Source organism: Diplotaxodon limnothrissa, linkage group LG1 (assembly GCF_057381915.1).
Source record: "Diplotaxodon limnothrissa isolate DT_005_m linkage group LG1, D_limnothrissa_male_GT1.1, whole genome shotgun sequence".
NCBI lineage: Eukaryota > Metazoa > Chordata > Actinopteri > Cichliformes > Cichlidae > Diplotaxodon > Diplotaxodon limnothrissa.
The window spans coordinates 21,623,751-21,645,232 of record NC_140596.1 but is presented as its reverse complement, the minus strand read 5'-3'; the positions used below and the strand labels follow the sequence as shown (position 1 = coordinate 21,645,232).

Here is a 21,482-nt window from a genome sequence, read left to right as displayed (position 1 = left end):
TGCTCAAGAACTATTTTGCATTATAAATATTTTCGAACCACTTTTTTCATATAGATTCTTTTCGAATTCATGGGGTTGATAGAAAATGTCCTGCAACTGTAAAATGGCCTTTATAACTATGGAAGATTGGGGTTTTTTTTTTCAGTGATGAAACATCTTTTATTATCCAAGATAAATCCAAATTATGTGCAACCTTGTTACTCTAATTACTCTAGTTTATCCCTGTCTCCATATCATTTTTGATAAAATAATCATGTTTTTTTCTTGCAAGCATTTTATCTCAAAAGTTCTACCTACTAACTCAATAATAATAATAATAATAATACTTAATAAAGACCAACTTTATTATTCCTCTGGAGGTGTTAAACATATACAAACACATGAACTTGTACAGAAATGAGAAAAAGTGGTTGAAAGTGGTGGAAATCAGTTTCCGGTCTTTATTTACAGCACATTCGATGTACAAAATCATAAAAATATACATACTTGTTTCATCTAGGAGAGGTAAATATAGTTTACTTCTATTTTACAGAACTTTTCATGTATTCATGGCATCACAAATTGTTCCGTTTCTCTGCAGAGTAATTCGTTGTCTTTGGTTGCTAGTGACCTAGCTGAAGCAGTCATTGTCTTGTGACTAGTTTTGGAAAGGAAAAGTATTTTTTAAAGAACAGCAGTGCTCATCCAGACACCTTAGAAGACCAAATACGTGAGCCAACAGCAAACGCAGCCATGCTATACCATTAAAGTGTATGTAGCTGCTACAAAACATTAGCGTTTCACCTAAAACTTTTTACATCATATACAAGACATTCATCAGAATAATTGCTTTTGTGGCAGGGCTACTTCTTTTGCAGTGCTAATTTCCCCAAGAAAACTTGTGTGCGCTATTTGTTCCTGACATTTTTGCAGTATTTCTGTCAGTATTTCATGCCTACCTGTGCAGGCCATGTTAAAAAACTAAATGTTAAACCTAAACCTATATACAGTGTTACTGACATTCAGCATATATCTGTTCGTCTATCATATTTGTTTTTCATCCAAATGCAATTAGAGTCCCATAATGCCGCCATGCACAGTATTTCTCAACATTCCAATACCCAATTTGGAATTTAAATCCCAACTTTAAAATTTAAAGGGCCGTATAATGTCATTCATCTGCTGTTAGAAGTATTTTCCAAATGAGATCTCCTAATTCCTCTCCGAGGAAGCCCATATAGATCTGTGGTTTGTACCACTTCCTCAGTTAAAAATTTCACTTTTCCATTGGGATCGTTTCATCAGGTGCGGTCCTCTTGTCCAACACGTAACCTTAGAATGCGCAGGGGTCAATTGATAAAACACATAAGAGGGTCCAGTTTCTAATTTAAGCTTATTATGAAAAAATCCTGGAACCTTGTGGCAACTTTTTATTTATTTTTTTAAGGACGAAGGAACCTCAGGACTTTGGACCGCAGGAAGCGAATGAAGGATTTGGGGAACATTTCTCTCGAGTCTTGCGCTGTATAATTGAAGAAGTTTTGTGGGTGAGCCAGCACGTCAAACAGTGCCTTCATGAGCTTCTTGTCCTGAGGGGGGGGAAAAAAAAAAAAGAAGTGTGTTATCCAAAAGAATTCCTTACAGTATGTAGTCTAAGGAGCTTGGAAAGAAAAGCGTCTGGACTTCTTTAAGTTGCTTGAAGACGTTTCACCTCTCATCCGAGAAGTTTCTTCAGTTCTAAGGGTCAAATGGTGGAGAGTCCCAGATTTAAACCCAGTGGGAGTTTCCCCCCAAAGAGGGACAAAGGACCCCCCCGATGATCCTCTACCTAATCACATGAGCCAAGGTGTGAAAACGGGTGTAGGTAACAATCAGCCACGGTTTCGGGGGAGCTCATTGTGAAACCTGGCCCCACCTTATCATGCGAATTCCTGAGGTCAGATGGCCCAGGGTGTGAGTGGGCGTTAAGGTGTCTGGGAAGGAATCTCAAAACTGGATTATAGATGGCAGACAGTTGGTGTCGTAAACCAGCGCCTCTGTTCAAAGATGGTCGCTCACAGTGGACATAGATGGCTTCTTTCACTCCTCTATTCAAACCGTCTGTCCTCTCTGTCCAAAATGTGAATGTTCACATTTTGGACACGTGATTAAGTAGAGGATCATCAGGGGGTCCTTTTGTCCCTCTTTAGGGGGAAACTCCCACTAGGTTTATATCTGGGACTCTCCACCATTTGACCTTAGAACTGAAGAAGCTTCTCGGATGAGAGGTGAAACGTCTTCAAGCAACTTAAAGAAGTCCAGATGCTTTTCTTTCCAAGCTCCTTAGACTATGATGACCTGGATGACTGAGAACCTTCACAGACTTACAGTATGTAATTTTTACACATAGGAAACCACAGTGACACAGGTGTCACTGTCCCTTTACACACAGAGGGAAGTTCCTATTAAAGTTTCAACACTTACTCTCTCACAGTTTTCTTGACAATAAAATGGGTCGGGGCTCTTATGGGTTCATGTGAGCGGTACTCTGTATTTCTACTTGTTCCCAAAAGAGGGTGCTACATGGTCACTGGAGCCAAACCACTAACACAGTGAGGAGTCAAAACTGGCCAGCTGATCTTTGTCAAATAAAGTCTAAATGGTCAGCTGAAAATAGCCCATGAGATAAAACAGCTAAAACTCTTAATGAGCAGGTTAGTAAGTCAGGAATGCAATGCTTTAAAAGATGAAAGTAATGGATAAATGTAAATATATACAGCTTACACTAAAGGTTTTAGGTATTTTAGACCTACTCAGGCTGGAGACCACAGTGCTCCCTGTTAAACATTTGTATAATATAATTATAAAATCCTGATACCTTAAGTATTTCCTGGTGATGCTCTGAAGCATATAATCTTCCATCTCTGACGATGTCTTCTATCAACTCTTGGTAGTCCTCTGAAACAAATAACGTTCATAAATAGCTTAGTAAGAAAAAACAAACTAGATTTAAACAATATTCAGAGGTATCATCGGTTTATTCTTTCTCAATTCATCAAATTTAAAAGGGATTGTTCAAAAAACAAACAAACAATAAAACAAATGTAGAACCCTACAGAAGACTTAATGGAAACCGCAGTTTCTACAGGCAGGGGCAGATTTTTTTTTTTCCTCTTAAACGAATGAGGCACACAGTATTCGTTACACCCCACCCCCCAAAAACAAGGGACAAAAACCCACAGACATCTTTTTCCAAGTTGTCTCTGATAATCCTCAGGGAGGACACCATGTACCAATTTCAAATAACTATGGGTCGTAATGGCACCCAGCACACATTGTCTCTTCTGGGCCATTAAAAAAAAGAAAAAAAGAAAAAGATTCCTGCCAGGCCAAATGCTGCATGAATGAAATGAAAACACTTTGCTCTGCTTCTGAAAGATAAATGCTGAATGAAAATGAGGATTTCAATCATTTATATTGGAAAAATGAGAGACACAATATAGTGTGCGCTGGTTTGGTGGGACCAGGTTGTGAACTTACATGGAATTACAGTATTAATCTTATTTCCAAGACAAACCATCTCACCATCATACGTCACATATGGAACCTGGAAGCCTTTGCCGCTGTTTCCCTCATTGGACCTGAACTGTATCCAAAGCCTCTTGGAGCGGGAGGTGAAGGCAATGGGACGTTCGTACGTCTGACACGTCTCGTAGGTCGTCACAGAGTTGGGGAGAGCTGTGAGAAGCACAGAGGAAAGGCCTTAATACGTAACTACTGATGAATATGAAAACCACTCTTATGACATTAAGAGATGTTTTTCTACCACTGTGCCGATTCATCCTGCTCTGTACACACAGACTATATTGTAAGCAGACACTTGTTTTCATAACTTCTGAGGATTATAGCGTTTTAAAAAAAGGATCATAATCGTAACTTGAGCCCAAACCAAAGCAAATCCAACCTAAAACCCCTGTGTTATATTTTATTTGTTAGTTAAATGGCACAAACACAGTAGAACTCACCGCTTTTTCTCATCACCAAGTAGTCTCCACATTCATCCTCAATAGGCAGGTAGATTTCAGGGACAACAATAAGGATCCTGCGTTTGGGGGGAGGGTTAATGATCCAAGTGCACTCGATATTCGCAGGATAGTTTCCCGGGTAGTTGGGAGATTCGATGTAACCTGTAAAATCCCCGAGCTCTCCTCCACATCGTCGGTCTGTAAGTGACACAAAAATTAAAAATATCTCAAATGGAATTCTAATATTGGAAACTAAAACCCTGCCCCACCCCCTACAGATATACATACTTTTGCACTGCATGATGTTAGTGGAACCATCATAGTCGGTGGTGGTGTTTCCAGGGCAGGTGACACAGTAGTTCTGACCAAAATCCCCTTGATATGTGCCCATTGGGCAGCGAATGCAGCGGTGTGTGCTGGTGTTGTAGTAATGTCCTGGAGAGCACTGCACTGCAGGAGCAAAGGCCAGCGATAGAGAGCTGTTAGCTGATTTAATGCCACCAACATTCGGGGTACAAAAAAATCGTATCCTACATTATACCTGAAAAATCTTCAGTTAAAACGTTATACATAAAAAAAACAAAACACAACAACAAAAAACTCTGCGCTTGAGTTAGAACGGAAACTCTCTGTGCCTGGTAAAAACCATACAACAGCTGCAGAGGGCAGCAGAGTCCCTATCAACACCTGCAAATGCTACACAGTGTTTTGAAGTCACAAAAAAAGACTTCAAATCCCCAAAACAACAGATGGTTCACTTTATTTCACAAGTCTGGCAGGCTTTCATAAACGTTCTCGGCTCCAAAAGAACCATTTAAACCCTTCGTTTATATTAAAGCTAAACTAAAGCGAAAGCTAAAATATACCAGGCAGACGTTATTAGGTTTTATATCCAGTGACATAACTAAAATCTTTCATACCTTTGGTCTCACACTCCTGAAATGAGACAGCCCCGATGCGCCGGGTGCCCAGGTCCCCTCCACAGGGGAAGCAGGAGGTGCGCCCCACCTCTGGTTGGTACGTTCCAGGTGGACAGAGCTGGCAGGGGATGAAGCCATCGTGGGAGTGCTGACCAGGGGAACACTGACCTGAACACACACACACACACACACACACACACACACACACACACACACACACACACACAGTTAGAAGCAGGAAATGCTCTGTCCACTTAAAAAAAAACAACAACAACTTTGCTTTACTTTTATTTAGCAAAACTTAAGAAAATACTAATGGAAAAAATGCTGTGTTACATCTCCACCTCTCACTGCGTGTAACTCCTGGGTGACTAGTACAAAGTGGATGTGTGATAGCTCGTCTTGTTTAGTCTGTCAGGCGAGATGTGACTCTGATAACAGCACAGGAGGAGAACAAAACATGGTGGCTCCTTGAGCTTTTTATTCAGGACTGAAAGAAGTTAATTCATATTCAAGCTTCTTCAGATTTACACAAAGCAAAACAACTGCCAACGAGATCTTTATCGAGGCACCACTGCTTCCTTTGTACCTTCACAACTTTATATTTAATTTTCTGCGGCTGTTGCTTTTTTTGGATTATTTATTTGATATAAATATCTATAAAATATCATACATTTTTTAGTAGGTAGTTAAATAACACACAATCTCTTTTTTCATTGTTTATTTATTTGTTTTTTAATTTGGTGCAGTAAGACTGGCTATGAGAGGGGTCTGTGTCAGTAGGGAAAGCTGAAAAACATTTTTTTTTTTAAATGCAGTTAAAAGTCTAAAATTCATCCCTTCCTTCACACTCTCCAAAGCTGCGCAGTGGGTCAGTCTTTGGCAGGCTGATTCTGGCCCCTGGGCTTTATGTTTGACAGTTGCTTGGCATTTACATGTCACCATAAAGTAAAAAAGAGAATTTACTATTTATTTATTTGTGACCTGCTTTCTGAGCCCTAAAGGTGACTAGTTTTTGCACAAACCAGATTAATACTGGCTCAGGTGGTAGAGCAGGTCATCTACCAATCAGAAAGTTGGTGAAACAATCCTCGACTCCTGCCTGCATGCTGAAGCATTCTTGGGTAACATACAGAATTGAGTGTGTGTGAATGTTAGAAAGTGCTTAGCTACAGATAAAAGCACTGTATGGGTGCTTGGGTGAGTTGATTTGACCATTTTAACTGCTTGTAAAATTAAAAATTAGCATTAACATTTGGCTGTAGGATCAGTCAATCTGTGAAAACTTGGAAAACACAGATTTCTGAACCTGTCTTTAATTTGAAACTTGGCACCTGTAAAGTTTTGATAGCACATGATCAAAATCTGTCCACAGACAGACACTCAGAAATCTTCCAAAGCACTTAAAATAGCCCTCGTGGTAGGTTCCTGTCTTGTGACATCTCCAGGATTTCAACACATACAAAGTCAACACACAAGACATTAAATGTCAAGTTGCTTGCAGTAAAGTATGTTTAAAGGACACATCATAAAGAATTAAGACAAACCAGTTTATAATACACTATAAAATTTTATTGTTTGATGTTTTTTAAATGTTAAAATATGGTGTTTTACCTCCACACTCTGAAATGTTTCGAGCTCCCACCACTTTGGAGACTTCTCTTCCTTGAGGTGTAGGACACACCTCACAGGACATCTGTCCCTCCTCGTCCTGATACGTTCCAGCTGGACACGACAAACACCGTCCCTGATCGCCATCGTAGTAGGTCCCAACACCGCAGCTCACTAAGACACAGATGGAAAAGGACATCAAGAGAGATTAAAGTTTAGCCGTTCTGTGACATACTTGTAGCGAGACACTGTTGCATGCCCGTCTCTAGTGCACATAAAGCAAATGTCGGCCTACAAAGTTTCTCCAAAGAGTTGCTAAGCATGTGCTGACAGTTTTATCTTTGTGCTATGCTAAGTTGAGGGGGAAAAGTCATATTTTTTGAATACTAAACACACAGAAATATTTTTCAGACAGTAATTCTGTGATATAGAGTCAATTACAAACAAATGTAACTGTTTGAGGATGATGGAACATTTCCGCAAAAACTAAAAACAAACACTTAAAGATAAGCCATCCAAAACAGACGTTAACGTTTGAACTTGTAATTAAAGTCAATTTAGTAGACAGATCAGGTCAGGTGGCGCTCATGGACAAATAACCACACCATAAGAGTGTGTGGGTAAAAAAAGAACAATGCGATAAGCAGACATGAATCAACAAATATAGCAGATTGCCTCGTGGTTACACACAATCAAGCAGTCCTAACCACAGCGTAGATGTACACAATAAACACCGCAGCTACAGTGAATGATGAGACCATTAAAGAAACCCAGATCACAGCTGCCTCTCAAGTGTAATCAAAGAGGATCATGTAAATACTTGAACTGGATAAACACAGTAAAGAGCAGTGAGCGCCAGCTTTAAGAAGGCAGCTGAGCCTGAACAATTATTTATCTGTTGACAGCGTTTTCCTGCCATCTTAAAGGTATCACTGAGCTCAGTGTAGATTATTGTACCAGAGAGTGGTGCATTAGGCTGTATGGTTACAGGCCATCTTTATATGGCACCACACAATCAGATGTGAACAACGTGCAGGTAACATATCAGGACTGCATCATGTAAAGTAGTGATGCTGTTGTGATGCCTATATAAAGTTCTAGAGTCTTCAAATAGAAAACAGTAGAAGAGCATGTTCGTAAAATGTTTGTGAAATATGCCCACTGGATTCAAATGTCAGATTTGTGTCACTAAACAGAGTACGGCTTGATACTAACAAAGGATAACCTACATGATGCCTAAAGGAGAGATAAGTACATTTATCTTAGCTACAACTGTGTGATAAGATGTCAGCTATGAAAATGCTTGTGCATTACATTAACACAGTGTAACTATTGCAGGTTTCAGGTTCAAGTCTCATTTTAACTGTGTCTTCTTGTAAACTTTTGCTTTTCAATTACATTCCCTTATTGTTGGTTATTCCCTTTAAGTCAACTTTTATTTGTCTGTTTAACATTTATCTTTATTGATCTGTTTTACATGATTGTTTTGCACTTTGTTCAGTGTTTGCTGTGCCTAAATGAGCTATACAAATAAACTGATCTGAAGTTATGAATTTTATTTGCTTTGGACTGCATGAAACACACACATTAAAAGTCCAAATGCCATTAAAGTACATTTGCAAACCAACCTAAAACAGCCATGCAAAAACAAAATCATGGGGACAAAAGAACAACAGCCTCTCCCAGTGCTGCCTTTACTGCATCCACACCTACACCTGTCTTAATACTTGACACAACATGGCTGTGCATCAGAGAGGAACTTTAAATGCCAACGTAAGCACCCTCAGCTCTTTTAAAAGCAATCACAGCCGCAAATCAAAGGGAGAGCTTCCCTTTTATCGTATAAAAGCGCAAACACTTGATTAAAGGGGCTAAAACACTGTTTTGCTTTGGTTCCTCCCATTCAGACTGATGCCTGTAATTAATTTGGCAATTACTGTGTCTGTCTGATAGCCGTAAGAACTTCACTTGAAAACTAAAGCTGAGCTCACACAAGAATAAATCAATTAAACTCCTGAGACTTTCGAGCAAAACGTGCCTCATATGTAGCCTTCAACCGGGCTGAAAGAAAACAACCAATATCAGAGAGAGCTCGACACACAAAAGCTTTCACACAGATCCATTATACGTGGCTCTGTAGACTGTTAGGTTTTCGTTGGGAGAAAGAAAATGTAATTCTATCAAGAGCAGCTCATTTTTGAAGCCTTTTGTTTATTCTAAAAGACCACAAGGAGCCATCACTGCATTGTCCTCTAACAGCTTTTATTTGACAGAGGGAAGCTGTGAGGGAAGAGACAGTGAGAGTGAAAAAGAGGAAAGAAAGAAAAACTTGAAGTCTTTCAAATGCAAAGAACGGTTCTATAGAGTTCTCGAATTGATGGCCCCAAAGAGGTTTAAAAGACCTTTCACCTCTATTCAAGTCCCTGGTTTTTGCCTACTTGATGACATAGGAAAACACTATGGTATCACAGTAGTAAGGAGCTGAACCCAATAAAAGAGGTCAGGTTTCTGAATCCCCCCATTCTACTTGGTCCAATCACTGCTCGCGCCCATCAAGCAGGGGCCCAAACAGCTGATGCTAATTGATTCCCATGGTGTGGGTGAAGTCAATTCTCTTTAGCAGTTTAGTGGCTAGGGGTCATGCAAAGTGGCCCCCAGCTGGGGTGCAAGGGTAGTGGGGGGGGGGGACAGCACTTAAAGTGCCAGCTTGAATCAACAGCACTTCCTAAACATCTCCAACGTTAAAACAAACACACAAACAAGTTCACTGCGACACTCACATGGATGTGAGAACATGTGGACCTGTGGACACGTTCACATGAAGCCTCTTATGTATGCTTTGGTTGTTTTCCTGCACATAAATAATGTAGAGTTGAAATAAATTTTAGACTCAAAATGATCATGTTATTAATAAGCTAACATCACAAGTTATTTAAACTGAACCAATGTCCCGGAATATAAACGTTACTTCAACCAATAACCCAAACACAGCACAGAGGAGGAGGAGCTGCCACGCTTTAAACTGTGCACAGTGTTTTCTTCAAATCCACAGAAGACTGTGTTCTTCTCAAGGAGTGAGAATGAGCTTCAAATGGGGTTTTCAATGGAGTGGGCAAATTGAAAAGGACTAAACTGCACTCCAAACTAAGCCAGAGCAAAAGATGGGGGAGGAGGGAAAAATATAGCTCCTTTAAAGAGCTGGAGGTTAAGAAGAATGCCTTTCAGAGCCCCCCTCTCCTTTTTCCCTCCTCTCCCAAATTACATGTCTACACCCTTGCCACAACCAATAGACTGCCTAATGTTGACCTGAAAGCAAAGCGGGGGACGGAAGGAATAAAGACACTTAAGATGTGAAATAAATCATGTCAGGAAAGCTTAACAGCAGACGTAGCTTAAATGTTAATGATGAGACCAAAGAAAAAAAAAATTACAGGGAGATGAATGGAAAGCAAAACTTATGACTTTCCCTCAACAGACATTATCTCATGAAACTACAGAGCGGCTATAGTTTGACACATTTTTTTGGCCATCAGCCATATTCCTGAGATCTGGGGATAAAGATCTGGGCCTACATTAAGTTAAAACATCCTCAACACTGACGCATATATTGAACAAAGCGCATACTGCCTGAATAAATATTTAGACATCACAATTTAGGAGGAAAGGCACCAGTTTCCCCTCGCTGATACTGAGAAGATGTCCAGCACGCAGCCAACACATTGTGAGGCCTGAAAATAGGGGCATACAGTTGCAGCCGCCAGAGAAAACACAAGCCTGCCTTGAGCTCTCCACCATCGACAGCCCTATTTAAAGAGCATTTTTCTCCAGCGCAGGTTGTATATAAAATTCAAGCAAGAGGCAGCAGGAGACCTGCCATCAGCCCTAACGTTACACTTTTATCCCATGGAGATGCTGGAAGATCTCGCAGCTTGGAGGGCCAACAACAGCTTCTCTGTTCTTCCACACAAGCTCGCTTTCCCCCTCCAACTTGCTCATTACAGAATGTCTGCAAACCAAATATGGCATTCATCTGGCCCACACCTGCTCCAAATCCAATCATTAAACCCGCCTGTCTAAATATATCTCACTGGCTTGGGCCAATTCAATTACTTAAAGCCATGACTATGGGTCTACTGTGTGTATGGGGTATGCTCACAAGTGCTGCTGCCTCAAAAAACAAAGCGGTGGGAAAGATGAAAAGCATTAACGTTTCCAGTAGAAGTTTTGCCTGGATTAACTGTTTGTGCTCTGCTCGTTAACAGGATTTCTACAGTGAATAAACACTACACACATAAACTCAACTCACCACATTTTCTGCCCAAGAGCATCTGTCCTGCTATGCAGTGTCCTGGCAGCTCTGCCAGCTGGCTCGGACTCCTGGATAGATTGTAGTCTGCTCCGGCAAAGTGGAGGTGGAACTGCTCCCGGTTGATGGACTTCCGCAGGGTCCTGATGGTCTTCCTGAGCCTCTTCTCTGAACGGCGGCGTGCGCAGTTCACGTCACAACCCTCTGCTGAGAAAAGCACTCGATACTGCAAGAGTTTCCAAAGCAAGATTTCCTATTGTTCACCTGCAATAACCTACGATTTCATGCCTAGATTCCCATAAGCTTACTTCACACCGCTAACGCAGAAATCAAGGAAATTAAACAAAAACACCCTTTGCCCCAAATCTAGAGCCCATCACCAGAGCCAAGTCAAAACAGGAGATACTTTTACACAGCTTGGTTTGTTTAGTGACAAACAGAGCGGCGAAAGACAGATTTAAGAATCATAATCACAGGTCGCAGACAGACAGGCGGGCAGCCAAGCAGAAACCACAGAGAGACCAACCTGTTACCTCCTCTAGGTTCACATCCAGCTCAAACTCAGCAGTGATTGAGGAGCCGTCCTCCTCGCCGGCCTTCCTGCCATGGCGGCTACGCATTCTCTGTCCGGATGAGGTGCAGCGCAGGCTCACGTAGCTGAACTGGACATTTTCAGTGAAGAGAAACTTCCTTTCTGTGAACATGGGACACAACAAACCCCCAGCAAGCACAACAAAGAGAAAAATTGCACAGTTGTTAACAGACAGGAAACATTAATCACATACAATAATCTTTGGTCATGCACAGTGAAAAGCTAATAGAACAAAGGGGATGCAATGGCAATGAGATGTTGGTTTCCTTTCAGTGTCTGTGAGGGATGTACCACGCTGAGCCCCTTTTGTAGAAGCAAAATAATCCTACAATCAGAATCGTGTTTGATTGATAGCTAGGTCACACACAACTGAAAGGCATCCTGTGGCCAATTACATCCTCCCTGTCACTGGCAGACAAAGTGCTGTGCTGAGATGTGGAAGACACTCAAAACCACATCACTTTCCCCACAAATTTCTTTCACATTTGCTCTTGGTTTTTGGTTTTCTTTGAAGCATCTTTAAGGTCTGCTTCAGAGTCTTTAGATGTTGGCAGTTTTCGGTAAACCCAAAATGTTTTTTAACCAGCAACATAAAGACGATATAACTCTAAGTCTTGTGCTTTGAGTCGGCGTGGCGCTGTACCTGAGCGCGCTGAGTTTAGGCTCTCCCTGAGTTTCTCCTGACTTCGTTTTAAGTTGCACCTTGCGGTGCCAGACTTAAAAGTGGCCGTTGTCTTAATGCGGGCAAGGCTGGCCGTTTCTCGACCTGCACGACAGGGGGACAGAAAATATCGTTATCAAGTGAAGACAAGTAAAGCGTGACCTACCTGTTCCTGTGTTACTGTTTTCTTTGGCAGAGCGGAAAAAAAAAGATGTAAATCTGCGATGTCCTGTACTTGCCTAAGCAATATGAGCCACTGTTGTTCTTTTGTGCGTCAGCCAAGCAGGGCAGAGGCATTCCACAGGTCACTGTGTAGGAATCCTCCGTCCCTGAAAACACACGAGGCCGTGACACAGGGACCGACACTGACAAAAGTAAGGGCCAAAAAAACAACTAAGACAAAAGACAGGCAGCATGTATGAACATGAAGTCCGTCAACAGACTTTTCACTCAATTAAATCTACAACTGTTGAGCTTACTGACTAGTTGCACTTCCACCTGACTGAATTGTGCTGTTTGAAGACATAATATACAAAAAGTATCCTCGATGTATCATAAGCTTCTTCACCAATCCACCCTGGTCCTTTTTATCTCTCTCTAACTAACCTGTGAACCTGCAATTGTCAAAATATCCTGATTTAAATGTGGGACTTGTAGCAGTGCTAATCCTGCTGGATTAGTTGACATGTTTTGCAGCTGCTTCACTCTGACAGCCCAACACCAGCCATCTGCTTCATATCAGCAAGTAGCTCTTGTTAAAAAATTTTTATTCACACCCCCAGTTAGCTGTTACCACAGCAACAAGTACTTTTCTTGGGGTCCGCAGAGAGTCAACAAGTAAACTGAAGAGGGCAATACGATAAAAATAAACTATGAAAGAGACAAACCATCAATTTATCTAATTCAGGGAACCTATCCCAGCTGTCATAGGGTGAGAGCTGCGGTACACCTTGGACAGGTCATCAGCCTATCGCAGGGCCAACACAGAGAGATGTACCCATGCATGTTCTTGGACTGTGGGAAGAAGCCAGAGTACCCAGAGAGAACTCACTGTGAGGCGACAGTGCTGACCACAGCACCACCCAATGATAAGACCATTAATGTATATTCCACATACATGCTGTCTTTTTATGCAGCTTTATTTTATTTGGATATTCTTAGTTTATTAGTATTTCATTTCATTATTTTTTTTATCTTTAATGTCATATCTTTCTCAATTTTTTTTTTAGGTGCTTCTAATCTATTTATAGGTCATTTTATCGTCTATTTCTTAATGTTTTTGTTCTCTTTTTAATTTATTATATATATCACATATTATTGCATATTATTTGCTTTGCTTTATCACTCTTTGTTCTCATTATCTACTGGTTAGTCATCTGTGAAGCGCTGTGAACTGCACTAACTTGCATGAAAGATGTCCATACAAATAAAGACTGATTGCATGACAGATGATATATAACGTAGCCAAAAAATTGCTCAGTTATTAAACCAACACACCGGTTTATCGCAGCTCACACTATACAGAGATCTGGCTCAACCAACTCACCGCTGCTGATGTGTACTTGAGACTGGCAGGTCAGAAAGCAGCGATCCCCTCCCTCCTGCTTGCTACAGTTCAAAGTAGGTTTAGATGGGGGCTGTGCAGGTGATAAACCCTCAGCCGCTAGATAAAAACCACAACAAAACTCAAACATGTTCAAAAGCAGGAAGGAGGAAGATGCACATGAAGATGAAGAAGCACAGAAAGTCCAAAATCCTGACAGCTTTGTAGCATTTTGGATGGATTACTCAAGCACAAGAAAATTAAAGAGTAAACAAATAAATAAATAAAGAACAACTCAAAGTATCTCCTGTTTTTGTCCACAAAGGTGTTTGCTGTCACACTTCATCACTGCACAATTTCCATTGAGACGTGACAATAACAGACCTGCTTGTCATTCAGAGACAGGTGCTAACCTACCGATGCAGTCCTTTTTGTTCCAATGTAGCTTATAGCCGGGACGGCAAAAGCATTCAAATCCACCCACGGTGTTCTCACAGCCATGCTCGCAACCGGCATTGTTCACACTGCATTCATTTATATCTGGGATGGGAAAAAAAATAAAAAATGGGGAAAAAAAGTTACTCTTTATCATTTCAGAGATCGATTTCCAAAAACGCCAGTGAGCAACCACTCACATCTATGTGCTTAATCAAATAAAACATTTAAATGCATCAAGCACTTGTGTGTTATGCTGAACTTGTTATGTGTAGTGCCCTCCACCCAACTTAGTCTCACCTCCACAGTGGGCCAGTCCATACATGGTATAGCCTTTGTTGCACAGACACTGAAAACCACCCGGGGAGTTCACACAGGTGTGATCACATGTGCGCTCGAAGAAGCATTCGTCTATATCTGTAATCAAAATCAGGCAGATGACATAATAGCAGGGCAGTCAGTTACAATCTTCGCCAGCAGGAATTTCCCCATCTAATGACGACCATTTTCCTACTCAGTGAAGTGCGACAGGTACATTACACTACAGCAGATTAAAAAAACAAAAGCAAAAATACTAGCTTTTCATAGAAACGACTTCTAAAAAAGAAATCATTGTCATCAATCATGCCAAACTCTGATGCAAAAAAAGGTAAACAAAAGTAAACCCCAGAAAAAGGGTTTACATGCTCCCTGATGTATTCAACTCTTTAAAGCCTGAACCATGAAATAATTGTCAAGTAATTCAAGTTGAATAAAATCACACTAATGATGTAGAAGTCTGAAAAACTCAGAAAAATTCAACATGATCCTAATTTTCTTTTTGTAAAAAAGAAAAATCTAAATGATTTAGTGATTTAAAAAAAAAAAAAGAAAAAAAAGAAACAAGAGAGAGATGTTGTAAATGTCATCATTATCTTGTTCATGCAAGTTCCTGTTACTGCTCCTGCAGCTCAGGAGCCACGTCTACCTTGACAGGAGCGTTCGTCTGTCAGCAGCTTAAAACCTTTTCTGCAGTTGCACTCAAAGCTGCCGATGGTGTTCTTGCAGGAGTGATCGCAGCCGCCGTTGTTGACCTCGCATTCATCGATATCTGCGGGTGAAACAAGTGAGATTCTAAGAACACATTTTCACATGCAGGTTTGTTAGCGTATTAAGATACTATCCCTCGTTGTGAAGACGGCAGTCTGACCTTTGCACGTCTTCCCATCTGGCTGAAGCGTGAAGCCAGCGGGGCAGCTGCAGCGCACGCCGGTGGATGTGTCTTTGCAGGTGCAGTCGCAGCCGCCATTGTTCACGGCGCAGGTTTCTAAAAATGCAACACGTCTTATCACTGCATGCAAAAGACCTTTCTCCTAGTGGGGAATGCTGTGCTTTCCATTTGTGACAAAATACTAGAACTTAGCAGAATAAAACGATTTCCTGTAAAGTACCCTTTAAACAATTTCGTCCACTGATTTAAAAGGTTAAATTAACGTGCAGAATTTAACAATATTGTGCGTCTAACGTCACTGAGATGTTTGGATTAGGGCTGACCCGTACAGTCTCACCGGATGAGACTGCATACCTAATAAAGTACCAATCACACAATGTTTTACATGTATTGAGTGACCCAGAATCACACAACTGATGAATACTCAACATAGAAGAAAAGATTCACATGCTTTCCTTTCCAAATGGAAGGAAAATGTGAAATGTACCACACTGTCACATACGTGTATATTTCAAGTGAGATCGGCGGTGAGAAAGTGAGCATGCAGCCATTTCACAGTTTGCTCAAAAGACTGAGGAATGTATCAGTTTGCTAGAAATAAACTCCTCTCCCCACTCCTGAGGGCTTCCTGGAAGCTTCACACGTAAAAAAACAACAACCAAAAAAACCCACACAAATTCAAAACTGGGGGAGTCTTATTATTACCCATTAACAGCCTTCGTTTGACCCGCTTGTCCACCTCTGTAAAGGACGTGGCATTGTGGTCCAAGGACTCTGTGGTGGCTTCATCTCGCTCTGTGACACACAAAACCAGAGTAATGCTTTACTGTTATCCTCAGTGAGTGTTTATGCCAGCCATCAGGGCGCAGATGTGTTTTGACACTTGAGATGTTCAGCTTGTGGTGGCTTGGTGTGTGTCAGATAACACGGCAGATCAGAAAAGTGAATCACGGAGACAACGTCGCAGTGACACGCCCAGACCTCACACACACTGCTGGCTTGGAAGGAGAGATATTACCCGCTATCTGACGGCTGATCCTTATCCTTTACAACTGCTGTGTGGAAAAATGCACGCTGCCTAACAGGAGAACTGATAGAGAGAAAGAGGGATCCTCTAATTTCATCCATTCGTAAGGGTAGCCTCCTCGTAACGCAAGAAGAAAAAAAAAAAATAGTGTAGGCAGCTCCTGGACTTCGCCCACCCTGGGCTGAAATCTAGATCCATTTTGCTACATACTGAACATAAATGAGTATATATATGTATGTAAAAACAATTATCATCAGGTTAAAACATTGTATACATGTTTTGTGTTTCTTTGTTAAAGCTTTAAAATGCTGTAAACATCATCTAGATTTGAAAGCATGACTCCAATTAAGTCATAAAAAAAGTTCATCTAGCCTACAGCGTTATTTTATTATTGGGTCAGTTGACACTTAGAGTATGACTGCTTTCAAAACGCCATATTTTTTTAAGGCTGAACCATTAGGATGGGCTTATTATTTGGCATCTTTGGAAAAATGTTGCAATGTCACTTAGCAACCTTGCACGCTGGTTGGAAAATGATGTGAGGACATTAAAGATAGTAGAGGATATTTGATGTGATGTGTTTTAGATGACAGAGTGGTCTAATGTGCTTGCTGGATGGCTGGCTATGGAGTGGGAAACATTATCTTTACCAGGCAGGATTGGAATGACAAAGATATCTTCACCATATTAACAGCTCATGGAGATAAATTTTTGTCTCACCTCCTTTTTATGCATGTACACCTACCACCTGCTCACCTGATCCTAAGCATGCTTTTTTAAAAAACAACAACAACGTATATACAGTTTGTATGCACGGGCATATACTGTCCTCTCTTCCTCCAAAATTCAATAACATATCAATCATAAAAAAAATGATGTGTATCCCAGCATTTCTTTCACTACAACATTGTGCTCACTGTTTTGCATTCCTCGTCTCACCTCAGTGTCAGCCTGCTTACCTACACATGAGCTCCTGTCAGGCTGCAGAGTGTACCTGCTGTGACACCTGCATATGGAGCCGTTCTCAGTGTCCTCGCAGATGTGCTGGCAGCCTCCATTGCCATGGTTACAAGTCACTGTAAGGTAAACAACATGCAACTACTAATGCAAATAATCAGTTCAACATAAGAAGCCCGATGCACTTGCGAGTGTTAGCGTGCACGTACAGATGCAGTCTCTCTGGTTCTTGGCCAGCTCAAAGCCTGGACGGCACTCACAGGCCACACCCCCTTTGGATGTCTCCTTGCAGATGTGGGCGCAGCCGTGCTCCTTATTCATACAGTTGAGGCCCTCTGGATAGAAAGAGGGAGAGAGGTACACAATGAAACTCTCCTACAGTGACTGACCAGCTACACACAAAGGCGCACATACTGAGAGATTAGTCTGGAAACTTGAAAGACACTGATTGTTCTCACGCCCCTACACAAGCCAAAAACATCCACTGCTGCGTTATTCTTAGCGCCTCTACAGAGGGAACAAGAATCTAAAGTTCATTCCCCAAAAAAACCTCCAAACAACAAAAAACAAAACAACATATTCAATGGTGATTTGTAGCAGCATTTATATGGACGGGTCACAGCTGAGCGGATAGGTCCACTGGGATATAAAAGGGTTGTCAAGACCCGATGGAGTGGAAAGTAGTCACATTTGAGTCGACTTCAGTGAAGGAGACGAAACAAAGGCGCTTCAGACTAATCTGTGACACAGACCGCATAGACCAGAGTGTTGCAGTTATTGACTTATTTTGTTCTGAGGGACACAGAGATCCTTTTTCCCACAGCATGTTGCTGTTTCAGATGAAAGCTCAGTGACAGGAGCCAGCTTGAACCTGTCACCCCTCATTGTGTCATCAGTCTCTTGGAGAATCTGCCACATCTTTCTCTCTCTTTCTTTTTTACTAGTTTTACACAATACACAGGCATCCACAAACACACAATCTTTTGTAGATGAGTTAGCGACTATTTCAAACTTTGTGTTACATATACTCACCAACAGAGCGGTGGATGCACGTGTGCTGGTTGTCGCTGAGGAAGAAGCCCTCTTTGCAGCGGCACTCGTAGCTGCCCATTGTGTTGACACAAGTGTGCTGGCACCCACCGTTGTTGAACTGGCATTCATCCACATCTACAGGACAGTGAATCGATCACACGAGTAAACAACTTACAATGCTTCAGGTGGGAGGTATTCACTTACATAAACCAACACAGACCGTCTTCAGCGTTTTATAAAGCATGAGTTTACACAGCTGAGGACACAAGCTCCCTGTCTACCATGAAAGATTGCTTATTTAGTTTAAAGCTAATCTTACCTAGACAGTTATGTCCATCATGTGCCAAATGAAACCCATCATAACAAGTGCAGCGATAATTGCCTGGTGTGTTGTTGCACTCATGCACACAACCCCCATTGTACTCCAGGTCACATTCATCAATATCTGAGAAACAAACAACACATAAAGGTTGGGGTGGGGAGAAAAAGCTAAAAATGCTAAAACATCTTAGGCTCTGAACAATTAGAACAAGGTGTGGCTGCAACAGGAAGAAAAGAAATCTGTGGCTAAACATTTACACAATGCTTACCTTCGCACTGTTTTCCATCGCCTTTAAAACCTGCTTTACACGTGCACTTATAAGAGTCTTGGGTCGTTTGACAAATAGCGTCAATGTGACAGCCATCACTTCCCTCTGCGCATGGATCTACAGGAATGCATTATCATCAAAAACACGTTAGAAAATTAACAAAAAGGCGACATATTTGTGAGAATGAAGCCGGAAAATTCAGATTTAACTGATAAAAACGAAATAAAAGAGTATGAGTCGAAATGGGGGGGGGGGGGGGAAGTCCTGTGAAAACCTGAATGTTAACAACATGCCAAAAAACAAAACTTTTTGGAAACGTTTATGTACACAGAGCGCGCAACCTGCCACGGCAGTGCTGTTTTTTCCTATAATACAAAGTTGTTAGGAATTAGGAGAAAATGCTAAAAGTCGCTGCTGGTGAAACGACATGGAGCGCACTCCTGGGAAAAGCGTGCGTAAAGTCTCCACGACTGCAAAAGACAACACACACACACTCACTACAGTCCCACCTCGAAACTCTGGAAGCGCTGCGCTTTGGCGACTATTTAACAGGAGCAAAAACAAACAAAAGTCCCTTGCAGCCCAAACAGCTCCCATGGTGATATGATCCAACTTTAGAGGTCTTTCTCAAAAGGACGCGTACGCACTGAAGTCGCGAGCGAGCGTCCGCCTCATTTTCATTCTAGCCTGTCAATCCGCTTCACAAGGCGCTTTTGAGAAGAGAAAGGAGTGAGTGAGTGAGAATAAGAGCGTGCGTGCGCGCGCGAGCACGTGAGAATGGAAAAAACGCTTTTGAAGCAGGGTTGAGTCAATAGAGGGAAGCCAAAGAAAAGCGGAAGCGTCAAGTGTGTGTAACAAGCATCACAACGGCAGCGCGCTGCAGAGGCTTCTATTTTGAAAAAAAGAAATGCCCGGAAGTGTTATGGTAAATGCTAATTTACAAGCTCCTTTGAGTGGCTTTAAAGTCTAAACAGCGTTTGGTGTCTGTGTATGGTAGCACGGAGGCGAGCGACAGTCGACAGTGACTGTTGCTTAGCTGAAAGCGATTTACTCGTAGGGCATCGTTTCGAAAATGACGACCTGTGGTCGTTCCAGGCGCCGGTTGCCTCGGTAACCCTCTAATAAATACGCTAGAGGCAGAGCAGTTGGAATTACTTACTCATGGGCTCTGGTTAGAGGTAACCTAGTGGTAAATATGCTACAAGGTCATGTGTCAATCAACAATATTCTACATTCTCATCAGTAGTCGCCTTACTGCTCGCCTGGGATTTGAAATAAAAAATGTTTGTCCCGAAGTCCCACCCACTTCGGTGTTTCGCCCGGAGTCGCTTAATGTCTTTGCCTTTCAATGATCTCTAGTGGCCTTATCGGTTTGAATCGCTTCCAGTGTGGACTCAGCTGCATATTAAGTTCTCTCAATTTTTACATATGTAATATAAAATATATGACATAACATAAGAGTTTACATGTCAGATAGCAAACCAGATGTCACCGGGGAAACTCTGTGTTGCCATATGCGTTTTTGTTAGGGACACACCAAGTCTTGTTTAAACTTTAAGTTGACTTAAGTTTTAAAATACTTACAGGCTTTTTTCACTGCCGTTGTAATGTTTTACGTGCACTACTGTGTGTGTATATATACTACGAGTGCATTAAGCTAAATATTAGCTAACTAGCTACTCCTGGAAGCGAACGTTAATTAAAAAAGCGTGGTTGCTAGGCAACGAACGATTTTAGTTCTAATTGATAATCGCTACACGAAAGACGCCTTGTTTACCAGTCAAATAAATAGTTAACTTTAAAGTCAGGCGTTGTTGTGAAAGCTACAGACCTGAGTAAGAGTGGAGTACGTACACTTGCTTCAGCAGGGCTGTTAGCTTAGTATCGACGTTTACATGCATTTATGAGCTTTTACCATCGGACAAATAAGCTAACGATGGTAGAATTTGCTAAGATTGCACCATACTGATTTTTACAGCCGCAGTTTTCCCTACTGTGACTTAGGTTCAATTATCAAAATGCAACTCCAGTTGTGCAATATAAGTGAAATCCCAATCTAGCCAATAAACAGGAACACCTTTAACCCCTGCAAACAGCAAAGGGACCAAAAGCTCCATCAGCGTTAATGTAGCTCTTTTCCACCACCTGCTGGTGCAGAAAAATATGACAGGCCGCTATTTTTTTTTCTATTTTTTTTTATTGTAATACAGAACTACTTTGTGGTACAGTATAAAAAAACAAAACAAAACATACATTGCATGTTCAAAGGAAGCGCACAAAATTTCTGAAAGGCTCTACACCAATTATCTAAAAATTTCAGTTACAAAAGTTTTTGTAATAAATAAACATAAATTACATAAGAACCATAACGGAAAGATCAAATAATTCTTTAAGGCACATCTGATATCCCAAAATGTACCTCTTAAAAAATATGGCAACTCCCTAAGGACAAAAAAAAAAAGCTTATTTTCCAGCTTAAAAGGAAGCAGCATTTCTCCTTTTAATAAGAATCATAAACATGTTCAGCATTTAACAACCCTGCCGCAGAAGATAATATATTAAGCAACTTTACAGAGCATTGCCTGTCAATTCTTTTAGTTTGAGACCACTTATAA

The 21,482-nt window shown here is 41.3% G+C and overlaps 1 protein-coding gene across 2 annotated transcripts; it reads right to left on the bottom strand.

Annotated features, from left to right (window-relative positions):
- Positions 1-426: 426 nt before the first annotated feature.
- Positions 427-19,613, bottom strand: scube2 (signal peptide, CUB domain, EGF-like 2). Of its 2 annotated transcripts, none has more exons than XM_085354908.1 (23): positions 19,377-19,613; positions 18,868-18,984; positions 18,597-18,722; positions 18,278-18,412; positions 17,455-17,580; positions 17,248-17,364; positions 15,967-16,056; positions 15,241-15,357; positions 15,019-15,141; positions 14,352-14,468; positions 14,034-14,156; positions 13,620-13,736; positions 12,313-12,402; positions 12,056-12,178; positions 11,347-11,514; positions 10,821-11,027; positions 6,518-6,688; positions 4,904-5,071; positions 4,272-4,433; positions 3,984-4,181; positions 3,544-3,696; positions 2,837-2,916; positions 427-1,568 (listed from the first exon to the last, which is right to left on the bottom strand). In XM_085354908.1, exons 1-23 carry the CDS (start codon positions 19,462-19,464, stop codon positions 1,422-1,424), a joined length of 3,063 nt encoding a protein of 1,020 aa, XP_085211034.1. In that variant the 5' UTR covers positions 19,465-19,613; the 3' UTR covers positions 427-1,421. The 2 variants fall into 2 exon arrangements, with proteins under 2 accessions (XP_085211034.1, XP_085211043.1); XM_085354917.1 differs by having other exon boundaries at positions 10,821-11,024.
- Positions 19,614-21,482: the final 1,869 nt, after the last annotated feature.

Coding starts and splice junctions, on each gene's coding strand:
- scube2 (XM_085354908.1), bottom strand. CDS start 19,464: ATGGGAGCTGTTTGGGCTGCAAGGGACTTTTGTTTGTTTTTGCTCCTG. Junction 12,179..12,312: donor CAGTGGCTCATATTGCTTAG/GCAAGTACAGGA, acceptor CCTGTCGTGCAG/GTCGAGAAACGGCCAGCCTT. Junction 3,697..3,983: donor CTTGGTGATGAGAAAAAGCG/GTGAGTTCTACT, acceptor TGCTTCTCACAG/CTCTCCCCAACTCTGTGACG.